General features: G+C 48.5%; 1 protein-coding gene across 1 annotated transcript in view; it reads left to right on the forward strand.

Annotated features, from left to right (window-relative positions):
* The window catches only part of KIAA0556 (KIAA0556 ortholog), a 241683-nt gene that overhangs the window by 52562 nt on the left and 164358 nt on the right, over positions 1 to 24763 (forward strand). Inside the window, exon 3 of the mRNA XM_011933461.1 lies at positions 17711 to 17787. Coding sequence (XP_011788851.1) covers positions 17711 to 17787 — 77 coding nt within the window. The remainder of the gene's footprint in view (positions 1 to 17710; positions 17788 to 24763) is intronic.

The following is a 24763-nucleotide window of genomic DNA, read 5'->3' on the forward strand; positions in this document are numbered from 1 at the left end:
TCAGATGGAGTTTCACTCTTGTTGCCCAGGCAGGAGTGCAGTAGAGCGATCTCGGCTTCCCACAACCTCCGCCTCCCGGATTCAAGCGATTCTCCTGCCTCAGCCTCCCGAGTAGCTGTGATTACAGGCACATACCACCACGCCCAGCTAAGTTTTTGTATTTTTTTAAGTAGAGACAGGGTTTCACCATGTTGGCTAGGCTGGTCTCGAACTCCTGACGTCAGGTGATCCACCCGCCTCAGCCTCCCAAAGTGCTGGCGTTATAGGAGTGAGCCACCGCACCCAGCCTCAGGTGCCTCCTCTTGATAGCACCTGCCGCACTGCCCTGGAGCAATTGTTCCGTTTTCACCTCTCCACTCCAAGTTCCTTGAGGCCAGGGATTTTTGTCTTCCTCCCTTTCCTTCGGTTCCTCCTCATTCTCTCCTTTCTGCAAATCCTTTATAAGCTCCTTGTACATGCCAGGAACTGGGAGATAAGCAGTGAGCAAGCTGGCATTGTCCCTGCTCTCGTGGGTCTGGTGTCCTGATGAGGGAGGCCATGTATAAATGAACAGAGATGCTTTCAGAGAGTGAGAGGTGCTATTGGGTGAGGAGGCAGACAGGGACAGAGGTTGTTGGGAGAGGTCCCCTGGAAGAGGGGATGCTACTAAACAAGCTTACCCTTGAGCGAGGAGGGAAACATTGCAGGCAGGGGGAACAGCAAGGGCAATGACCTTATTTGTTTACTTATTATAGAGATGGGGCGGGGGAAGGGGAGAGGGTGCTCTCGCAATATTTCCCAGTGTGACCTCGAACTCCTGGGCTCAAGTGATCCTCCTGCTTTGGCTTCCCAAAGTGCTGGGATTACAGGCATGAGCCACTGTGCCCAGCCGGCAATGACCTTGAGAAACAGCCAGAAGGACCACGTGGCTATTAGGATGAAGGTGGAAATGAGGTCAAGGAGGGTGGCGAGGCCAGATTACACTTGTCTATCTCTGGCCCTTGCCTGATGCCCAACTCATAGGAGAAGCACAAGGAATATGTGTAGGATCAATAGGAAGGGAGTGCCCTCCCTTCTTCAGGGGGCCGGCAGCAGCCCTGGGGTGTGGGGGAATGAGCATCTGCTCAGACAGCCCTGCCTGCTGGGCTGGTGGTGATAGATGGCCTGTGTTGGGAGGTTCATTTAGTTAGAAGGAAAAGTTCTGGGATGGAAATCAGGTGGATGGAGGCAGAGATTGGCAGAAGGTGGCTGCCTCTCTCCTCCCATCAGGACCGGTGGCCAGTCCTGCAGGACTGAGAGGCTCTGACAGGTAAAAGTGGCCCTAACTCAGTTCCACTAACAGCACCAGCCTGGGAGGGCGAAAGCAGCTTGCCTCTCTTCTCAATAATTAGAGGCTGTTTCTGCTGCCCCAGGCCTGAGCCCCCTCCTGGGCTGTCCTCAGGCAAGGAGGGTAGGGGCAGCCTCAGCCCTTCTACCTGCAGGCCCTGTGGAAACCTTCTGAGCCTCCCTCAGCCCTTCTCAACTCAGGACTCACTTAAAATCCAGTTGAGAGGATGTCAGGTCTGCCCCAAGCCCTCCAGTAGCTTCCTGGCTGCCTCAGCATCAGGCCAGAGTCTGCAAGGCCTGGCAGCCTCAATGTCTGTCCCACCCCATCTCCTCCCACTCTCCTGTCTTGTTCACTCTGTTCTGGCCACACTGCCCTCTGAATTCTTCCCCAAATGTGCTGAGCCTCCTGGCCTCTGCACTCATTGTTCCTGCCATCTAGAAGCCCCTTTTATCCCGATACCCTTGTAACTGCCCAACGGGTTCATTTCCCAGATACAGCCAATTTATCAAAACAGGGGACTTTAAACAGAAACAGAGTTTAATACATGTAGAGCCAGCTAGACAGCAGACCAGAGTTTTATGATTACTCAAATCAGCCTTCCTAAAAAGGTAGAGGCTAGAGTTTTTTCTTTTTTTTTTTGAAACGGCTTCTCTGTCGCCCAGGTTGGAGTGTAGTGGCGCAATCTCAGCTCACTGCAACCTCCTCCTCCTGGGTTCAAGTGATTCTCCTGCCTCAGCCTCCCGAGTAGCTGTGATTACAGGCGCTCACCACCATACCCAGCTAATTTTTGTATTTTTAGTAGAAACAGGGTTTCGCCATGTTGGCCAGGCTGGTCTCAAACTCCTGACCCCAAGTGATATGCCCACCTTGGCTTCCTGAAGTGCTGGAATTACAGGCATGAGCCACTGTGCCCAGTCCCCACCCGCCCGCCCCCCCCCTTTTTTTTAAGAGACAGCGTGTGTGGGGTGGGGCTTACTTTGTTGCCCAGGCTGGTATTGAACTCCTGGGCCCAAAGTGATCCTCTCACCTCTGCCTCCCAAAGTGCTGGGATTACAGGCATGAGCCACCGCACCCAGGCTTTTCAAGGATAGTTTGGTGAGCAGGGAGCTAGGGTCTGGGTGCCCTCGATTGGTTGGAGGGTGCAATCATAGGGCTGTGGCTTGGGCCATCTGGTTGTCAGAAATGCAAAAGCCTGAAAGGACATCTCAGAAGGCCAGTCAGGATCCACAATCATGATCTGCTGGAGTCCTCGGGGAAGTTGCAAATCCAGTGGCCTCTGGAATGATGGTTGGCGATCGTTGAACTATGCCTACATTTCAGCAGAATTCAGGCCCCTTTCGTCCTCCTGACCTGGTGGCCTTTCATTAGTTTTACAAAGGCGATTTAGTTTTGGGAAGGGCTATTATTATTTAAACGATAAACTAAATTTTCCCAAAGTTAGCTTGGCACACGCCCAGGAATGACCAAGGGCAGTTTGGAGGTGAAAGGCAAGATAGAATTGGTTATGTTTAGAATTTTCTCTCTAGTATAATTTTTACAAAAGTGATTTTACCGTCAGGGTGCACTTCCCAAGAGAGGCCTTCTTGGAGCCCTGAATCCCACCACCCCCAACTGCAGTGAAGGGAAGAGGGAGCCCCGCCCCTTGCTCCTACACTCTTCTGCCCCTTCCTACTTTCTTCTTTTTTAGAGATGGCATCTCACTATGATGTTGCCCAGGTTGGTCTCCAACTTTTGGGCTCAAGTGATCTTCCCACCTTGGCCTCCCAAAGTTCTGAGATTACAGTGTTTCCCACTTCCTTTTTTTTTTTGAGATAGAGTGTTCCTCTGTTGCTTAGGCTGGAGTGCAATGGCACGATCTCGGCTCGCTGCAACCTCCGCCTCCCAGGTTCAAGCAATTCTCCTGCCTCAGACTCCTGAGTAGCTGGGATTATAGGCATGTGCCACCACACCTGGCTAATTTTTGTATTTTTAGTAAAGACAGGGTTTTACAACATTAGCCAGGCTTGTCTCAAACTCCTGACCTCAGGCGATCCGCCAGCCTCGGCCTCCCAAATTTTTGGGAATATAGACGTGACCCACTGTGCCTGGCTGCCCTTCCCGCTTTCTGTTCTCCATAGCACTTATCGTCAGGTAACATACAATATACTTTAATTTTAAAAACTGATGGATTGAAACAGGGTCTCACTCTGTCACCCAGGCTGGAGTAGAATGGTGTAGTCATAGCTCATTGCAGCCTCATTCTCCTGGGCGCAAGTGATCCTCTCGCGCAAGTGATCCTACTCCCAAGTAGCTGGGTCTACAGGCACATGCCATCATGCCTGGCTACTTTTAAAAATTGTTAGTAGAGATAGAGTCTCACTGTGTTACCCAGGCTGGTTTGAATTGCTGGACTCAAGTGATCCTCCCAACTCAGCCTCCGAAGTAGCTTGGACTACAGGCGCACACCACCACACCCAGCTACTTTTTAAAAATTTAGTACAGACAGAGTCTCACTGTGCTGCCCAGGCTGGTCTTGAGCTCCTAGGCGCAAGTGATCCTCCTGCCTCAGCCTCCCAAAGTGCTGGGATTACACGTGTGAGCCACCACACTTGGCTGTTTTACTTTTTTGTAAATCATCTGATTCCTTTTGCTAGAATGTGGACTCTGTGGTAGTAGAGACTTTGCTGGGCTCACTGTTGTATCTCCAGAGGCTAGTTCAGGGCCCAGCCAGAGGAAGTGTTCAGCCAATATTGAAGAAATGCATCACTGTGTGAAATAAAGTCAATGCCACCTACCTCCCAGGGTTGTATGAATGTGGAAGTTCTGGCTTCTGTGTTTTCCACTGTGCATTTTGCCTACCTCTGCCACCTTGTAGGTGGCAAGTAAACATTTTCTCTTTTAGTAGGTCTGTATTTATGTCTACAGTTACCTTCTGGCAAGCAATAATTATTTTCCATTTATGGCATTAATATAAACTTTCCTTTTTAAAGTAAACTCATTCAAGTTTTTTGTTTCTTTGTTGGTTGGTTTGTTTCTGAGATGGAGTCTCGCTCTGTCACCCAGGCTGGAGTGCAGTGGCATGACCTCAGCTCACTGCAACCTCTGCCTCCTGGGTTCAAGCAGTTCTCCTGCCTCAGCCTCCTGAGTAGCTGGAATTACAGGCATGTGCCACCATGCCTGGCTATTTTTTTGTATTTTTGTTTTAAATAGGGATAGGGTTTCACCGTGTTGGCCAGGCTGGTCTCGAACTCCTGACCTCAAGTGATCCACCCGCCTTGGCCTCCCGAAGTGCTGGGATTACAGGCATGAGCCACCACACCCGACCTCAAGATTTTTTAAGTCTTCTATATTTGTGAATCTGAAAGATAATTGATAAATAACACCTTGCAATTTTAGAAGAAAACTTTTCTGAGAATAAAAAGAAATGCTTGTTGTTTTTCGCTGCACATGGATTGAAAATGATGTTTTAGATAGCTATGTAGGAAAAACATTTTTATAAAAATACACCATAACTGTGTCCTGGGGTCCTAGATTCTGGATCTGCCTTGATAGTCTATAAAACCTGAGACTAAGTATAAAATCTCAAGATATGTATTGGTAGCGATAAAGAATGGTACATAGCAGGTAGGGTAGTAATAAATGTAACTCTAAGGTATTAGAAAAATAGCCCAAACGCTCCCTTTGATTATCCATCTGGTGTGTGCATAGGATGTAATATTTTGTTAGGACACCTACTCCAGGGCGTGAGAAACTGCAGTGTTTTGTGCTGTTTCATTCCACCTCTAGGGGGCAGTATCAACCGTTGCTTTAGGTCTTTGTTGTTTGGCTTCTGCTGGCGTGATGGAAGCATTGACTGCAGAGTATTTATTGCTCTTTCTTTGAGGATGGGAATATAACTGACGTGTTAGCAAATGCAGTCAAAAGCAGGCTTAGGCCAGTGCGGTGGCTCACGCCTGTAATCCCAACACTTTGGGAGGCCAAGGAGGGTGGATCGCTTGAGTTCAGGAGTTCAAGACTAGCCTGGTCAACATGACAAAAATACAAGAATTAGCTGGGCGTGGTGGTGGATGCCTGTAATCCCAGCTACTGGGGAGGCTGAGGAGGGAGAATTGCTTGAACCTGGGAGGCGGAGGTTGCAGTGAACTGAGATCATGCCATTGCACTCCAGCCTGGGCAACAGAGTGAGACTCTGTCTCAAAAAAGAAAAGATAAAAACAGCAGGCTCAGATGCTTTCTCATTTAACTCATATGCACTGAGGACGGGCTACACAGCGCTGGGACTCGCAGACTCCTCCAGTGAGTAGGTCTGAGCACTTGGGGTGGGTTTTGAAAGAAGGCTATGAGTTTTGTACTGTAAGATACATTTGGATCATCTCTTCTTGTGGGCTTAGGGCCACTGGAGCATGCATCAAGTTATCATTTAGTCCTCTATGAAATGCTTCTCTGAGCCCTTAGACATGGCAGGGACTTTGGATTCAGACACTGTCTAGTATTTGTTCTACCACTGTACCTCCCAGTACCTACTTGGGTATAAATCTCTCTCATACACACACACACACACACACACACACACTTCAAACTGACCCAAGGAAAGAAAGGGATGTATTCACTCAAGTGACTAAAAGGTTAGTGCTGGCTTCGGGCATGGCTGGATATGGTGGATTAACCACCATTAAAGGATCTGGTTGCTATCTGGCCTATCTCTCACTGTCCTCCATTTTGGTGTCTCTACGTTGGTGTCATCACTCTTGGACAGATTTTTCTAACTTTTTTTATTTTTGTAGAAGTGGGATCTTACAATGTTGCCCAGACTGGCCTCAAACTCCTGGGCTCAAGTGATCCTCCCATCTCAGCCTCCCAAAGTGCTGGGATTATAGGCATGAGCCACCACGCCTGGCATCTTGGGCAGATTTTTCCATGGAACATTTAAGGATGCTCATAATGGTGAACCTAAGAAGTTGGTAAAATGACTCCTTCCTTTGTGTGTGAAGAAATGACATCTTCCTTCCTTCCTTAGTAGCCCTGGCTCATATCAACTAATAATTGTAAAGGAGGAGAGATAAGGACTTTTCCAGGAGGATCCTTGAGAGGCATAGCTTGGGAAGCACACCTAGCCCTGAACCATCACGTGGCCGGGGAGATGGAATGCACTGGCCAGGCCTGCGGCACGTGCTTTCCCTTGCAGCATTGGGAGTGTTATTTCCACCCACACCACGTGGACTGAGAGTGGACGAAAGGCAGTTTCCTAGAGGAAAATCAAGGTGTTATACCCAGAACAGGAATGGATGCTGGCCCCACATAAACAAGGGTTGTCTGCTATCTCCACTTAGAGGCTCTGAGACCTTCAGGCAATTTGCTTCAGCTTTCAAGGCCTCCGTTTCCTCCTCTGTAAAATGGGCATAATGATCTTAGAGCATAGGATTGCTGCATGCGTTAAATAAGCACCCACAGACAGCATTGATAAACGGCAGTAAAGGATGCCTGAAAAGCTGGACCCCAGTAACTTCAAGCATTAGCTTGTCACCCATAACTCATCCCTTAGTTAGGATGTGGAGCCTACAGGTAGGCAGCAGGGGATCAAGTGATTTGGGGGTGTGGAAGAGCTCTGTGACCCCAGACAGTCAGTGTCTTCTTTTTTTTAATTTTTATTATTTTTTGAGACGGAATCTCACTTGTCACCCAGGCTGGAGTGCGGTAGTACGATCTTGGCTCACCACAACCTCGGTCTCCTGGGTTCAAGCCATTTTCCTGCCTCAGCCTCCCGAACAACTGGGATTATAGTCCTACATGGTGCTAACCACCATGCACGGCTAATTTTTATATTTTCAGTAGAGAGAGGGTTTCACCACGTTAGCTAGACTGGCCTTGAACTCCTGGCCTCAAGTGGCCCACTCGCCTCCCAAAGTGCTGGGATTATAGGCGTGAGCCACCGTGCCCGGCCACAAATAGTGGCTTCATGGTCTCAGTGTTATCCCATCTAAGTGATGGTTCTCTGGTGGGATCTGCAGTCAGCAAGGTTGGGTATCTGACATTCTCAAGCCCTAGAAACCAACACTGCACTCTCAGCTGCTCCTGAATGCAGCTCAGGCTTCTGTATTCACTAAATCAGCCCCGTTGAGGAGAATTCCAGTATGCTGGCCTCAGAGGAACACGTGATCCTTGAAATATGGACTCTGTCTTTAAGTATAACTGATTCTTGGCATTTCATTTCCAGTTCCAGTTTTTTTTCCCCTAGAGAAAATGAATAACATGGCCGTTGGTAAAATTCCTTTTTTTTTTTTTTCCCGAGACAGCGTGTTGCTCTGTCACCCAGGCTGGAGTGCTGTGGTGCAGTCATAGCTCACTGCAGCTTCAACCTCCTGGACTCAAGCCATCCTCCCACCTCAGCCTCCCAAGGAGCTGGGACTACAGGTGCACGCCACCATGCCTGGTTAATCTTTTTTTTTGTATTTTCGTAGAGATGGGGTCCTGCCGTGTTGCCCAGGCTGATCTCAAACCACAGTCCTAACTTCTCCCTTACCTCCACAGTGCCTAACTCTTGATAGGATTTTTTTTTTTCCTTAGAGAAAGGGTCTCGCTCTGTTGCCCAGGCTGGAGTGTGGTGGCACGGCCATAGCTCACTGTAGCCTTGAGCTCCTGGGCTCAAACTATCCTCCCACCTCAGCCTCCCAAGTAGCTGGGACTACAGCCTCGCACCACCACACCCAGCTAATTTTTAAAAAACATTTTTGTGGAGACAGCCCTTGACAAAATTCTGTGCCTTCTCCAGGGCCAGCATTGGGGATAAAGATAAGGATATCAATAAGGACACTGAGACTCTGCTTTTGTGTCACATCCAAACTCCTTGGACCCTCTGCTGGAGGTCACTTGTGCCTTCTCAGCACCCAGCACTCTAGCCAATTCTTGATTCCCCCTTACCCCCCTGCAAACTCCACATCCTAACCAAGGGACCATTTATGGGTGACAAGCCAATGCTTCGGGTGACTGGGGTGCAGCTTTTCAGGCATCCTCTGGCCCATGCGTGAACATTTCATGTTTCTTCACACCCCCAAACCTTTGTTCATGCTGGTCCTGCTGCTTGGAATGCCCTTCCCTTTTCTTGTTGCCCAGGTAACATTTCAACTTTCAGATCCCCGCTTAAATGTGTCCTCATGGATTCATTCACTCAACAGTTTCATTGGAATGCACAATGAACAAAATAGACAAAGCTCTCTGCCTTCATAGAATTCTCATTCTAGTGCAAGGACACCCCAATAAATAAAAGGTATAATAAGTAAGATAAATTAGACGTGTGTTAGTGCAGCGAGGGATGCAGGAGATGGGGCGTGCAGTGTGTGCACAGTTTGCAAGTTTCACTATGATGGTCAGGGGAGACGTCACTGAGAAGGGAGGATCTGTGTTAAGTCTTTTGTTTTTGAGATGGAGTCTTGCTGTGTCACCCAGGCTGGAGTACAGTGGCGTGATCTCGGCTCACTGCAACCTCCACCTCCCAGGTTCAAGTGAATCCTGTGTAGCTGGGATTACAAGCATGCACCACCATGCCCAGCTAATTTTTGTATTTTTAGTAGAGATGAGGTTTCACCATGTTGGCCAGTGGGTTAAGTCTTGAAGGAGGTGAGGAATGTGGGCATTTTCCTGAGAGAAGAGCATTCCACATGGAAGGAATGTGGCCTGAGGAATGGGAGGTGTTGAGGACACTGGAGTGAGAAGGAGGAGTGCAGTGGTAAGAGGTGGCTCAGAGATGGGGGTCGAGGCCTAGAGTGCAGGACCTCATGGCCACTGGGATGGCCTTGCCCTTGACTCTGAGTGGGACAGGAACCCCCTTGGGGTCCTAGCAGAAGAGTGACATGATTCCACTCACCTCTCATCAGGCCCGTGGGTGACAGCAGGGAGAACAGAAGGCAGGGAGGAGGCAGGCGCAGGAGTCCAGTCTGGGCCCAGACCAGCCTGGGAGGGGAGAGCAGGGAGAAGGGGTCGGATTTTGGATACGCAATAGTTTTCCCGTGGAGCTGATGGGTTAGATGTGTGTGGGATGGGAGACAGAGTGGAGCTTTGAAGATGACTCCAAGGATTGAAGAGACCTTCCTGGGGATCTAATTCAGACACTTGGCATTGCATTTTGTGTATTTTATTAAAATTCTCTCCTTTGGGAGGGGCCCAGGTGCCTTTGATAGTCTGATGAAAGTTATGGGTTCTTCCAAGAACACCCTTGTGCATGCAATTAAATGGGTGTTCTCAGGACCCCCGCAGGGATCCCTAGACAGTGTGTGGTTGCTTGACTGACTGCAGTTGCAGCCCACTTTTGTACAACGTCCGGGCGCACGATTCACACTGCACACGTGATTGGGGGCTGTTCAGTCCAGCAACCCTAACCAACAACCAGCAGTTGATTACAGTTGTGAAAGGAAAATAAATCTTGAGGCCCCCAAATCACTAAACTAAAGGGAAAAGTTAACCTAGGAACTGCTTAGAGCAAACCTGCCTCCCATTCTCCTCAAAGTCACCCCTCTGCTCACTGAGATGAATGCATATCTGATTGCCTCCTTTGGAGAGGCTAATCAGAAGCTCAAAAGAATGCAAAGGCCGGGCGCGGTGGCTCAAGCCTGTAATTCCAGCACTTTGGGAGGCCGAGACGGGCGGATCACGAGGTCAGGAGATCGAGACCATCCTGGCTAACACGGTGAAACCCCGTCTCTACTAAAAAATACAAAAAACTAGCCAGGCGACGTGGCGGGCGCCTGTAGTCCCAGCTACTCGGGAGGCTGAGGCAGGAGAATGGCGTGAACCTCGGAGGCGGAGCTTGCGGTGAGCTGAGATCCGGCCACTGCACTCCAGCTTGGGTGATAGCGAGACTCCGTCTCAAAAAAAAAAAAAAAAAAGAATGAAAAGAATGCAACCGTTTGTCTCTTATCTACCTGTGACCTGGAAGCCCTCCCCCTCTCTGCTTCCAGTTGTCCCACCTTTTCCGGACCGAACCAATGTTCATGTTACATATGTTGATTGACATCTCATGTCTCCCTAAAATGTACGAAACCAAACTGTGCTCTGGCCACCTTGGGCAAATGTCGTCAGGACCTCCTGAGACTGCGTCATGGGTGCGCATCCTCAACCTTGGCAAAATAAACTTTCTCAGTTAACTGAGACCTATTTCAGCTATTGGGGGTTCACAGAGTCTACACAGGCAAGTTGGTATCTGAATCTACACTGGGTCAGAGCTTTTGTTAAGCCCTGATCGCATATGCAAAGGGGCCAGCCGCACAGTAAGCCCTCGATGTTTGCTGAAAAACTGAAGAGGAACTTTGCATTTTTTCAGGGTTCTCACACCTTTGCTGGGTGCCTTAAGTATTCATACATCCATTTTGTAGGCAAGGAAGTAAAGCCTCAGCACAACGAGGGTTAACTGACTTAGGCACGAAAAGGGGCAGAATCTTGCCTGGTGCATAGTAAGTGCTAAGTCAACCTTAGCAATTGTCGTCATAGAGCTGGACAGCGGTGAAGCCAGGATTGGAGCCCAGGCCTCCAGGCACTCAGGTGAAACTCCGTCTCCTTCCCTGTTCCATGGGTCTGCCCTCCAGGAATTTATAGTCTGATTGGGGAGCCAAGATGAGCGAGAAAGAAAATCATCCCAAATTACTTCCACTTTAATCCTAGTTTATCCACATAGCAGCCCTGTGAGGTAGACCTTATCAGTATCCCCCGTTTGCAGACAAGGAAACTGAGGCTCAGATGAGATAAACAGCAGAGTTCAGGGCTCACACCCAGGTCTCCAAATCCCCTGATAATTAGTGAGTAGTATATATAGTTAAATGCTAACATCTTAGCACTTAATTATATCAGATTTCACACTGTATTGAATATAATTTAATACTAATTTCAGGCTTTCAGAAGGAACTGAAGTGAGTGGGGTGGGGAGAATGGCAAGGGAAGCCTTCATGGGGACTTTGGAAACTGAGCTGGCCCTTGGAGAGTCTGAGAGTGGAGGCTGGAGGGTGCTGGGGTGGGTTTCTGGAAAAGGAAATAGAATGATTAAGACATCAAGTTAGGAGTGAGAATGGGGCGGGGTGGGACTTGGATGGTTCTGTTTTGGAAATGGAGTTCCATAAATGCACTTATAACTAATGTTCATTGAGAATTTTGTCAGTGCCGGGTACTGTGCTAAATCCTTTCCACTGTTACTGCATCCAATTCACTTAACCCTGTGAGGGAAAGAAAAGTTCCACCAGACAACAGGTACAGGCATCACTCCATCTTATAGGTAAAGAAACTAAGTGGCAACCTTGTGTCATGGAACAGGCTGGACTCCAGAGCCCTTGTACCTCCCAGCTCAAGTTCAGAGACCATCTAACTGGAGGTGGGGGTGTTGTGAATGGTGGGAAATAAAGTTGGCTAGTTTGGGACCTTGCTACCCAAAGTATGGGCCATGGGCATTACCTGGGAGCTCATTAGAAATGCAGACTTGGGGCCAGATATGGTGGCTCATGCCTGTAATCCCAGTACTTTGGGAGGCCGAGGTGGGTGGATCACCTGAGGTCAGGAGTTTGAGACCAGCCTGGCCAACATGGTGAAACCCCGTCTCTACTAAAAATACAAAAATTATCCAGGCATGGTGGTGCGTGCCTGTAATCCCAGCTAGTTGGGAGGCCAAGACTGAAGAATTGCTTGAACCTGGGAGGCGGAGGTTTCAGTGAGCCAAGATCATACCACTGAACTCCAGCCTGGGCAACAGAACAAGATTCCTTCTCAAAAAGAAAAAAAAGGGAAATGCAGACTTGGGTACTTCCCAGTCCTACTGAGTCAGAATCTGCATTTCAAAGCAGGCATGGTGCTACGTGCCTGTAGTCCCAGCTGCTCAGGAGGCTGAAGTGGGAGGATCACTTGAGGCCAGGAGTTTGAGACCAGCCTGGGCAGCATAGTGAGGCCCTGTCTCCAAAAAAAAAAGAATCTGGGGCATGGTGGCACACAGGCACATGCCTGTAATCTAAGAACTTTGGGAGGCTGAGGCAAGTGGATCACTGGAGCTCAGGAGTCCGAGACCAGCCTGGGCAACATGGCAAAACCACGTCTCTACAAAAAATACAAAAAAGAAAAAAGAAAAAAACATTAGCCAGCCATGTGTTGTCACCTGCCTGTAGTCCCAGCTACTCAGGAGGCTTGAGCCCAGGAAGTTGAGGCTGCAGGGAGCTGAAATTGCACTGCACTCCAGCCTGGGAGACAGTGAGACCCTGTCTCAAAAAGAAAAAAAAAAAAAAAAACACACAAATCTGCATTTCACCATGATCCCTAGGTGATTTGTAGGCACATCAGCATTTAAGAAGTGGAGATGGATGGATGTTCCAGTTCCTCGAGTCTTTCTGATGACATCTCCCTCCTGGCAAAGAAGGATCGATGCATTCCCTGGAGAGTTTGAGGTGAAAGCCCAGGGCAGCCAGCAAAAGCTGAGATTTCTTTGAAGACCCATATTTCATCTAAAAATGTCATCCACTGTTTCATTCCATACCCATAATATATCCACGGTCATTTTAATGTTTCAAAATGGTTATGTAAATTGCCATGGAGCAGCATCTGTGTTCTGGGAAGATGCATGGGAAGGTTTCCTTGTATCTTAAATGGGGTAATAATCACTACTTCAAGGGCTTCTGTGAAGATCAAAGGAGAATCGTGTATATGGAAATGCTGGATAAACTGTTTGCGCGATTTATGTGTTATTATTCTGGAAGAAGGCGAGAATCCTCCCCAGACCCACTCTCTTGAAAGCCAGCTCTCCCGAGGGCTGAGGCCTCCTTTGCTTTTCTTGCACTCAGAATGAGGCAGGACTCAGGCCCAGGGGAGGACAGAGCAGTCTCTGTAGGCACCTCCGGAAGCCAGGAAAGCTAGTTTGTTTGTTGTTGTTGTTTCTCGGGTGTTTTAGAGAGACGGGGTCTCACCCTGTCGCACCAGCTGCAATGCAATGACACAGTCATAGCTCACTGTAACCTTGAACTCCTGGACTCAAGCAGCCCTCCCACCTCAGCCTTCCATATAGCTAGGACTACAGGCATGCACCACCACACCAGTTATTTTCTTTTTTTTCCAAGACGGAGTCTTGCTCTGTTGCCCAGGCTGGAGTGCAGTGGCGCTATCTCAGCTCACTGCAGCCTCCGACCCCTGGGTTCAAGCGATTCTCCTGCCTCAGCCTCCAAAGTAGCTGGGATTACAAGTGCCCGCCACCTCGCCCAGCTAATTTTTTGTATTTTTAGTTGAGATAGGGTTTTATCGTGTTGGCCAGGCCGGTCTTGCACTCCTGATCTCAGGTAATCCGCTCGCCTCAGCCTCCCAAAGTGCTGGGATTACAAGTGTCAACCACCGTGCCTGGCCATACCCTGCTCTTTTTTATTTTTTATTTTTAAGAGACAGGGTCTTGCTATGTTGTCCAGAGTGGTCTCAAACTCCTGGCCTAAAGCAAGCTTCCCGCGTCAGCTACCCAGAGCACTGGGATTACAGGTGTGAGTATGTCCAGCCTTGTTTTCTTGTTTTTTTTTTTTTAATTTCTTATAATTTCATTGTATCACCCTTTCTTATTATTGCTTACTTCATGATTGGACAACTTAGCCAGAAGGAAAGCCCCAGTGAAACTCACAGGTTGTAGAGATGTCAAAATAGGAGAGGACATGAGGGTACAGCATCCTGTTCCTGGGTGGGTCTAGAGAGAGGGAAGTCAGGAAGGGAAAGTAGAGGCTCCAGGGCAAGAGGGAAGCAGATGGCAACAACCTGCGGCCCTACAGGGAGCAGGAGGAGAAAGGGCATCAAGGTGTTAGCCCTGGACTAGGCATGACTGGGCTGCACATCCGGCTCTTTTCCTCGAAATTGGAGGGAGAAGTGAAGACGGGAGGGAGAAAAACCCAAGACTGGTGAAATGGAGATGCAGGCACACACTGACCTTCCACAATTGAGGGCACAGGGTGAAGGCTAGCTAGAGAAGGCACAGGCAGAAAGCTGCATGGGAAGAGCGGCTCATTCAGCACTACAGATGCAGAGGAAGAGAATTTGGCAAGTAGGACGTTTTTTAGAAACGGAGTCTCACTCTGTTGCCCAGGCTGGAGTGCAGTGGCGCAATCTCGGCTCACTGCAACCTCTGCCTCCTGGGTTCAAGCGATTCTCCTGCCTCAGCCTCCAAAGTAGCTGGGATTACAAGTGCCCGCCACCTCGCCCAGCTAATTTTTTGTATTTTTAGTTGAGATAGGGTTTTATCGTGTTGGCCAGGCCGGTCTTGCACTCCTGATCTCAGGTAATCCGCTCGCCTCAGCCTCCCAAAGTGCTGGGATTACAAGTGTCAACCACCGTGCCTGGCCAAATTTTTTTTGTATTTTTAGTTGAGATAGGGTTTTATCGTGTTGGCCAGGCCGGTCTTGCACTCCTGATCTCAGGTAATCCGCTCGCCTCAGCCTCCCAAAGTGCTGGGATTACAAGTGTCAACCACCGTGCCTGGCCATACCCTGCTCTTTTTTATTTTTTATTTTTAAGAGACAGGGTCTTGCTATGTTGTCCAGAGTGGAGGGCACTGGTGCAATCATAACTCACTGCAGCCTTGAACTCCTGGGCTCAAGCAATCCTCCTGCCTCGGCCTCCCAAAGTGCTGGGATTACAGGCGTGGGCCACTGTGCCCGGCCTGGAGTGGGAATCTTAATGATTATCATGAGAATGAGAGCGAGAGGAAAGGAATGCCCGTCATTCTCAACTTGGGACTTGGGACGGCATGATGGGTGATTAGTTTCCCGTGCCTCAGAGCAATTGGAAAGGATGGAGAGAAGACCTATTACATTAAGTTAAGGTGGTCCTGGGTGTCTCTTGGGTAGAATTCTAACAAAATAATGGGGCTAAAGCCAGATTTTGAAAAGTGAAGAGAATGACAGAGATTTCTATTTTTCTCTCTCTTTCCTTCCCAGGAGAAGCATTAAGGCTCCCACACAAACTGCATTTCTGATACAAATGCCCTACTTGCCATTTAAAACTTAATCCCCATAACTTGCTATAACTTGGGACCGGTGCCAAGCTGATATTGTACTGTTAATCCTCCCCTTGACAACAAAGTTAAAAAAACAGCAAATTGGCCAGCTACGGTGGCTCGCACCTGTAGTCCCAACACTTTGAGAGGCCAAGGCGGGAGGACCACCTGAAGTCAGGAGTTCAAGACCAGACTGGCCAACATGACAAAACCCTGTCTGTACCAAAAATACAAAAATTAGCTGGGTGTGATGGCACACACCTGTGATGTCAGCTACTCAGGAGGCTGAGGCAGGAGAATCTGGGAGGCGGAGGTTGCAGTGAGCCAAGATTGTGCCAGTAAACTTCAGTCTGGGCCACAGAGCAAGGCTCCATTTCAAAGAAAAAAAAGAAAAGAAAAAGAAACAGCAATTGCAAAGCATTGTTTATTGTATGATCCCATTTTTGTTTAAAAGAGTATATGAGGTCTGGCGCAGTGGCTAATGCTTGTAATCCCAGCATTTTGGGAGGCCAAGGCAGGCAGATTACATGAGACCAGGAGTTAAGAGACCAGCCTGGCCAACATGGTGAAACCCTGTCTCTACTAAAAATACAAAAATTAGCTGGGCGTGGTGGCAGGTGACTGTAGTCCCAGCTACTTGGGAGTCTGAGGCAGGAGAATTGCTTGAACCTGGGAGATGGAGGTTTCAGTGAGCTGAGATCGCGCCACTGCACTCCAGCCTGGGTGACAGAGCAGGACTCTGTCTTGAAAAAAAAAACCAAGAAAAAAAAAATCTCAACAAACAAACAAACAAAAAAACAAACAAAAGAAATAAAAGAGTATGTGGGACTGGGGGCAGTGGCTCATGCCTGTAATCCCAGCACTTTGAGAGGCCAAGGCAGGAAGATCACTTGAGCGCAGGAGTTAGAGACCAGCCTGTGCAACATAGTGAGATGCCATCTCTACTAAAAAAAAAAAAAGCTTTTTAAAGAGTGTATATGTAGATATGTATCTTTGTATATTATGAACAAAGAAAAGCACCCGGAGGAAGATACACATATCAAATTACAATAGCAGTTTTACTGCTACATGCGTACATCACTTTAAATATGTGTAGTTTATCATACATTACTCTCCCCCAGCCATAATAAATTATACCAGGGATTATCTCTGATGGTCAGATTATAGTGTGTTACTTAAAATTCTTTCGTCTGCCAATGACAGAAACTCAGCTGAAACTTCTAAGGCAATAACTGAATTGTCCAGATACTTCTTTAGGCATAGGTGAATCCAGGGACTCAAATTATGTCATTAAGAATCTGCCTCTGCATCTCTTGGATCTGCTGTCTTTTTTATCAGCTTCACTCTCAGGCAGGTCCAGGCCTGCATCTCATCGGCCCAGCATTCAAATGGGAAGAGAGCGGCCCTTTTTCCAAGGGTATCAGCAAAGTCCCGAGGCTGACTCGGGTCTTGATTCTCCCCTAAAGTGGTATATCACTGTGACTGGGGGAAGCCCTATGTTGATTGGCAAGGCCAAGGTCATGTGAACCAAGAGAAGAACAAAGTCACTTTCAAGGTCATCTAAAGAAGCCAGTGAAGTGCAAGAAGGGGCTGAGCAGTTCCCCAAAGGAAACCCAGGGTCCCATTGGCAGAAGAGGAGACACAGAACCACAGATGTCCACTCCAAGGGGGACTCCGGTCTGGGTCATAGATTTCTGTAACGACTGCATTGTTTATAATTAACATATATTTCTCTTGAAATGGCAAGGGGAAAATAAGATTCCCCTCCCCTTTTTGTTCTTTGAGACACTCTGTTGCCCAGGCTGGAGTGCAGTGGTGCAATCATGGCTCGCTGCAGCTTCAACTTCCCAGACTCAGGCAGTCCTCCCCCTTCAGCCCCCCAAGTAGCTGGGACCACAGGCATGCACCACCCATACCTGGCTAATTTTTAAATTATTTGTAGAGATAAGGTCTCCCTAGGTTACCCAGGCTAGTCTGGAACTCCTGGGCTCAAGCAATCCTGTCGCCTCAGCCTCCCAAAGTGCTAGTTTTACAGGCATGAGCCACTGTGCCTGACCAAGATCCCCTTTAAAACAACTGATTTGGGTTGCATCTGGTCATGACAATTAAGACAACTAAATAATGAGTGTTGAGAAAACAGTACAGCCCAAATCATGTCAGAGCCCTTGATCTTAGAGGGCATGGGAGGAATGAAGAGCAGTGAGAGGCGAGAATTGACCTTCTCCTTTTCATAGATAATTAAAGGTGTGTACGCCTAAGACCCATGGGACCATCAGACAATCTCTGGGGCTCTGGGTCGCTGGAGCAATGCGCCGGGGGAGCTGGGCCTTCGTCAAGGTCAGCCTCCGCCTCTCAGCCTCCTGTGCCCGTGTGTGCCGCACCTGCACGCTCAGTCAGCGATTCCCTGCATTCCGATATCACACTGCTCTGTTTCTTCATTTCAGGGTTACGCTAAGGACATGGTGACGGACTTTGATGAGAAACATGATGAGTATTTAATATTGCTTCAGCAGAGGAACCGGTAAGAGAAGCTGCTCGACGGCAGCCCTTGATATTAGCCAAGTAAAAATCTATTTAGATTTATTAACAGCAGGCAGGCCCTGCCTCACATAGGAATGGGATGCGGAGTCCCCCTCCACTCAGAGGCTTAGAATATTATCTGCAACCCCAGCTCCTATTTCTCCATTCACTGATTTAATTGCATCTTTTGACTGAGCTGTAGCAGACTGTTCGATGTGTAAGTACCACCTCTTCCCTCCCAGCTCCTGTTCTGGGAGAAGATAAGGTTGTCAAAAAAAGCTCGAATTTGGCAGGGCTTGTGCAAGAACCACCTGAAGAGCCCAGTCTGTGATCGCACAGGCTTTGACAGTCCCTGAAATCTGAGCCTATAATCATGTCGTGTTATGCAAAAATGGAGTCATTTTACATTGGTGTTTGAAGTTGATCGATAAGTCATTTGAAGTTAAAGTAGGACTGATTTTGTCTCTAGAGTGCTGGTTCTTGAAAAAGCTTGCAGTAGGTCCAGTGTGTAGCGATCAAGGTCAAAGCATCATGGTCTGGTTTGAAAGAGGCATCATTCCTCGGTTCCTTTGTAGGGCTGAGGAAGTTCATTTTCAGTTCACCGCAGTTTGTCTTCAGGCCTCAAACCTTGCAATAAGCTGGGGATTTGCACATTCAGATTCTAGGGATGGCCAGGCAGTGAGTGGAGCTGGCTCAGTGGGACAGTGGGTACCTGGAGCTCCTGTCTCCAAGCTGCTCAGCCCAGGCCAGCTGTCTGTGAGACCACAGTTCCCCCCAGGTCCTGATCCTCCCAAGTCTGCCAGAGAAGCTGGAGATCTGGATTTGGTCTGTGAAATCTCCTGAGTTTTAAAATGTTGTTTAAAAATTCAAATTAAAGCACAAAGCAAACAGAAAAACAATGCAGGCCCACAGAACTGGTGGGAGGAGGGGGAAGAAAGGGAGATGGGTATGAATGTGGGCCTCTGTGTTATGGGAGTGGGCTTAGGGTCTCGCAGACAACAGAGTCTGGGGTAGGGAGGTGTCATCCTGCATGCGACTTCAGCTCTGGTCTCACTGACTGGACTTGGTATTATCAATAGGGGCTCTGGTGGCATATTGCATGGGACAAGTTTTTGTAATCTCACGAATTCCAGGAGTTTAGCATCTCTACCCACCAGCCCCTTTACTACATTTCGTTAAGACCCTAAATTCCATCTATGACAGCACCCACCCACTTTCCAGACACCCACCCACTGAGGCAGCCTCACCCCTGTTGGAGATCTTCTGAACAGACAGTCTCTCCAGGGCCAGCCAGAAACACCACAACAGTGTCCTCTGTGCCCAGCAGCTCTGTGCTCATCCACCTCCATCCCCACATCAGCCTCAAACTAGAACAGCGAAGGCTTGTGCTGATTAGACCAACGTGAGTTTCCATCATCATTAATGCCACGGAGCAGGATGTTTTTATTCAATCTCTGGCAGACTGGATGGTACCACTGAACACCTGGGTGATCGTTTAATCATCTGCATGTGACTTGTCTGGGGAGAGGCTGTCACAGTTCCTTATGAACAAATTGTTTCTCATTAATTGGGGGATCAATAAGTGTGCAATCAAAGAGGCACTGGCCGATAGTATAAATGAGAATTTCCAGAGACAAGGTTATAGCACAAAGACAATTAAAAGCTATATCAAAACTGAGTTGCCATAAAATTTGGGGGGATGTGTTGTCACCAAGAGGGAGCTATCACGATGACAGGAAATTAGAAGGTAGAGCTGGAAAGAAACACCTTCCACTGGAGACTTGTGAAGAATGGGAATCCCTGTGAGCCATCATCGGTGAAATCTCAAAGGCACCTTTTGCAGAGTGCCAGCCATATGCCAGGCATCTCATCCCATCATTTTACTTTATCTGCACATTACCCAGTGGGACAGAGTTACTGCACCCATTTTACAGGCAAGGAAGTGGAGGCTCTGAGCAGTGAGCAACTTGCCCGAGGTCTCACAGCCAGAAAGTGGTGGAGCCGGCCTGGACTCTACCTTTTGCTTAATGTTGTCATAAATAATCAAGAGAAGAAAAAAACCTGCTGGATTGCCAGTGGCCCTAAGTTAAGTGAGGAGGGGTTTTGTGGGAAGAACTGCAATTTACTTGGAAATCTAGTTGTAGGACCTGATAGAAAACTAGCCTCTGAGCTTTACCCTGGACATTGAGGGAGATGAAAACCCAGGCTGCTTATCGGGGTTGTCTGTAACCTGAGAAGGGGGGATGTAATCGTTGGAGTGAGTTCTGAACAGAGATCTGCCTAGAACACAGCTGCCCATAAGAAGCAGGGCAGCATTTTTCTTTTATTCATTCAGCAGGATTTCACTGAGTACCTTCTAGGTGCCTGGCATTGCCGTTAATGCAAAGGGAAGCATTGTGATAAGGAAGACACAGACTGTATTAGTTAGTGTTTTTTGGCTGTTAGAGACAGAAACCCAAGGTAAATGGACTTAAGCAGCTAGGAAACACTGGCTCATTAAATTAAGAAATCCAACATCGAGCTGGGAATGGTGGCTTCTGCTTGTAATCTCAACTATGCAGGAGGCAAAGGCAGGAGGATCGCTTCAGCCCAGAAGTTCAAGACCCTGTCTCTAAAATATTTTTTTAAAATAGCCAGGTGTGGTGGCACCCACCTATAGTTCTAGCTGCTCACTACTTAGGAGGCTGAGGTGGGAGGGTCACTTGTGTCTAGGAGTTCAAGGCTGCAGTGAGCTATGATCATGCCACTGCACTCCAGTCTGGGTGACAGAGTGAGACACTGTCTCTAAAAAAAAGAAAATCATCATGATACTCTTGGTCTCAGGCCTAGATAGATCCAAGTGCTTAGATGATGTAATCAAAAAAAACTATTCTCCATTTTCTATACCCTCGTTTTCCCATATTAGAGCCATTCTCAGGCGGGTACTTCACTTGCAGTGGCCAAGACAGCCAGGAAAAGCCCCTACGTACATCCTACCTGGAAGTATTAGGGATCTTTCCTAATGCTTCCAGCGAAAGTGCTGAGGAAGGTTCCCATTGGCCTGGCGTGGGCCCAGTTCCATCCCAAGCTATGTTAGGCCATTTTTGCATTACTATAAAGAAACAGCTAAGACTGGGTAATTTATAAAGAAAACAGGTTTTATTGGCTTACAATTTTGCAGGCTGTACAGGAAGCATGGTGCCGCCATCTGCTTGGCTTGTGGGGAGGCCTCAGGGAGCTTGTATTCACGGCAGAAGGCAAAGTGGAAGCAGGCACATCACATGGTGAGAGTAGGAGAGAGAGGGTGGGGGGAGGTGCCACACACTTTTAAATAGCCAGATCTTGGGAGAACTCACTATCGCAAGGATAGCGTCAAGGGGATGGTGCTAAACCACTCATGAGAACTCTGTCCCCATGATTCAGTCACCTCCCACCAGGTCCTACCTCGACACTGGGGATTACAATCCAACATGAGATTTAGAGGGGACCTACATTCTAACTATATACAAGCCAGTCACTCCCTGTGTCCCGCACAGTCTGCTGGCCGTTCCTTGGTCACTCCACTAAATTATGCAGTGGAGTCAGTTTCACCCAGTGGAGTCAGTTTCATGGAGTGAAAGAAGGAATGGTGCTGTACCCACAGATCTGAGATGGAGATTCCGGCCAGGCAGAGAGAGTAGGTGTCCACTACAGCTCTTATCCTTGAAGAACTCCCCAGGTAGTGGCAGGGTGAGCACAAGGCCACCTATGACAAAAGAAGCAGAAAGTGATTGTGTGCTTCAGGAGAGGACTGGGGGCAGGGAGTGGGGGGACAGAATCTGGAGATGTGACAGCCCTGCCTCACCCCTGCAGAAACCCTCCCAGCTGCCTGTCCCAGTGGACTCTGAGTGACTCTTGTCACTCAACCTCATGAAAGAGGTAATCACGCCTGACAGGATTCATGAAAGAGCAGGCGGAGTGATCAAAGGTCTGAGTAATGAGGATGAACTGAGAAGATGAGGGCCCTTGTATCTGAAGAGGTGACGGCAGAGAGGGGCTGTAATATACACCCACCTCTAGACTGTAGGGGGTAGACCCAGATTTGCTCTCCAGGTCCAAGAATCCAGCAATGCTATGATCATTTGGTCCTTGAGAAAGGTCATTCATGGGAAATTTACAGGAAAACTTGCCCACAAAAGTGCCTGCAGCCCCAGGAGAAGATCCAGGCAGAAAGAAGGAAGGAGAGAACCAGCATCTGGTTCTCTTGCCTGGGCCTCTATCTGAGCCAGAGCTTTAACCCAGTCTGTCCTTTTGTCCTCATGGCAGCCCAGGGAGGTGCCAGCATCTTTAGTCTCCTGTTACAGAAGAGGAAACAGACCCCAGGAAGGTTTAGAGACTTGCTTAAGGTCACGCAGGCTGGGGAAATGGCGGAGCCTCCGGCACTGAGCTCTGTCCTCCACACTCACCTCCTCCACCTGCACAGATGCTCTTATGTGCAGCTCTGTGGAGCATCCTAGGGGACCTACAGGTTCTGGGGAGGAATGGCAGGCTTTCTGCACCCCTGCCTTCCCTGTCTTCACCCTTTAAGACTGGACTCAAATGCCACCCCCTCCAAGGAGCCCCCAGTTGCGAGCCAGTGCTCCCTCCTGTGACCTCTTCTTGCTCAGAGCCTCTGTGATGTCTGGTGCTAAAGTCAAGGAATAGCAGGAAGGAGCAGGGGAGAGCACAAGTACTGCAGCCCCACGGGCCAGAACTCAAATCCAGGTTGGAGGTTTCCTTGACTCTCTAGCCTTGGGCAAGTTCATTTCTAAAACAGGCCAACATAACCTCAATCCCAGGATCACTGAAGGGTGAAGTGAGACAAGGCTCTTGAAGGCCCATAGCAAGCCCCCTACCCAACCCAGCATTCATCATCATCATCAACATCATTATCATCATCGTTCAGTTATTGAGTGAGTGATTGATTGAGGTGGGGGTCTCACTCTGTTGCCCAGGCTGGAGTGCATTGGTGTGATCATAGCTCACTGCACTCTCCAACCCCTGGGTTCAAGTGATCCTCATCCTCTTGCCTCAGATTCCCTCGTAACTGGGCCTACAGGTGTGGGCCACCATATCCAGCTAATTTTTGTAATGTTTATTATGATTATCATCCTTTCGATATAAAAACCTTCTCCCCAAATTGACATCCAGGTAATTCTTGAATGACTGATCCTTGGAGAACCCCCTCAGGCGACCTGAGATGACCGAGATCTGGAGGAACCATGTGGCTCATCGGTAGTGCCATGGCAGCCACACCACTCAGAGACCACTCAGTCATAAGCCTGGTCACAATTAGGCTGCTGCCCCCTGAGAACACGATGACCTGCCCTTTGTGTTCACTGGGTTCTCCTTGCCATCTACGTCCCTGCCCCGGTGGCCCACAAGGAGGGGAATCCTCCCCGACCACACCAGCCCCAGCCATGTCAGGTCCCTAGACTCTGCCTCATCACACCCTGTACTCCCCACTCACTGTGCCTTCACTTCCTCATCTGTGAAGGTGATTCCAAAGGCCAACATGGGCATAAAATGGAAGTGGTGGGTGTGATGTGCGTCACATGAATGGTAGCTGTGAGCACTAGGGCTCCATGTCTCCTGCCCCAACTTGAGATCCTTGGGCTCACTTGTTCCAGAAATAGGCATTGAGGCCGGACGCAGTGGCTCATGCCTGTAATCCCAGGACTTTGGGAGGCCAAGGTGGGTGGATCCACTGAGCCCAGGAGTTTGAGACCAGCCTGGACAACACAGGAAGACCCTGTCTTTAAAAAAAAGTACAATAATTAGCTAGGTGTGGTGGCACGCACCTGTAGTCCCTGCTACTCAGGAGGCTGAGGTGGGAGGATTGCTTGAGCCTGGGAGATCAAGGCTGCAGTGAGCTGTGATCACACCACTGCACTCCAGCCTGGGCAACAGAGCAAGACCTGGAAAAAAAAGAAAAGAAAGAAATAGCCATTCAGAGCTTTCCTCATTCAGCAGGCACCATGGCCCATAGGACAGAGGCTCAGAGTCCAGTGCGGGGGAGGAAGAATAAACAAATACACAGATACATCCATAATATAATGTTAACCAGTGATAGCGTGCCATGGAAAAGTTGAACCAGCAAGCCAGTAGAGGGTGGCAGGGCAGCAGGAGGGAAGAACTCGATTTTAGATAGGGCAGGAGTGGAATCTGATTTATCTGAGTTCCCGGCGCCCAGGACAGCTTTTTATGCAAAGTAGGCTATCAATTTTTAAAAAAACACTTTTCTTTGATGCCATCTGAATATTACTGATGCACTCCGCTGCAGTAGGGGAGTTCCTTTAGCAATTCCTTTCACAGTCTGAATAATTATCTCCTAATTTATCAGTTTCATAAATCTACATTTTCATAAATCATTCTGCTTAAGGAGGGGCACCCATGGACTGCCAGCCTCAGATCCTGGGTAACTGGATGCCATGACTGTTAATGTGGCATCGGAAGGCAAGGAGAGAAGTTGAGGCAGGCTGTCTGCCTGGGTGATCAGATTCCCCGCCCTGTACTGCCACAGGCCTCCCGGGACCTAGGCTCCCACTCACTCCCCAGAGATTGACGGTGCCTACATTGTCCCTTGATTGTTTGCTCCTGCAAGCGTAGCTATTGCTGTGTTTGGAAATTGTCTCTTAGTTACTTGTGTTTTTCTTCTGTTTTATGTTGTTGCCCAACAATCAGGCATCTCCCAGGCTTCCAAGGCTGGCAAGAGATAAGCAGCCTGTAATAAATGTTCCTGCCACCATTGGTGAAAAGATGAATGTATCAGCCGCTAAAGAAACGTTTAAAAAAAAACAAGAAATCACCCACAATGCCACCACCTTCCCTCAACAACCTATTTCATTTTACATTTATCACCTTCCACGCTGGGTCCACAAACACACAGTTTTCCAACTTTACCTTTGCTACATATGCCTTCTTTTTCTTTTCATTTCATTTCTTTTCTTTTCTTTCTTTCTTTTTTTTTTTTTTTTTGG

Source organism: Colobus angolensis, unplaced genomic scaffold, assembly GCF_000951035.1.
Source record: "Colobus angolensis palliatus isolate OR3802 unplaced genomic scaffold, Cang.pa_1.0 Scaffold128, whole genome shotgun sequence".
NCBI lineage: Eukaryota > Metazoa > Chordata > Mammalia > Primates > Cercopithecidae > Colobus > Colobus angolensis.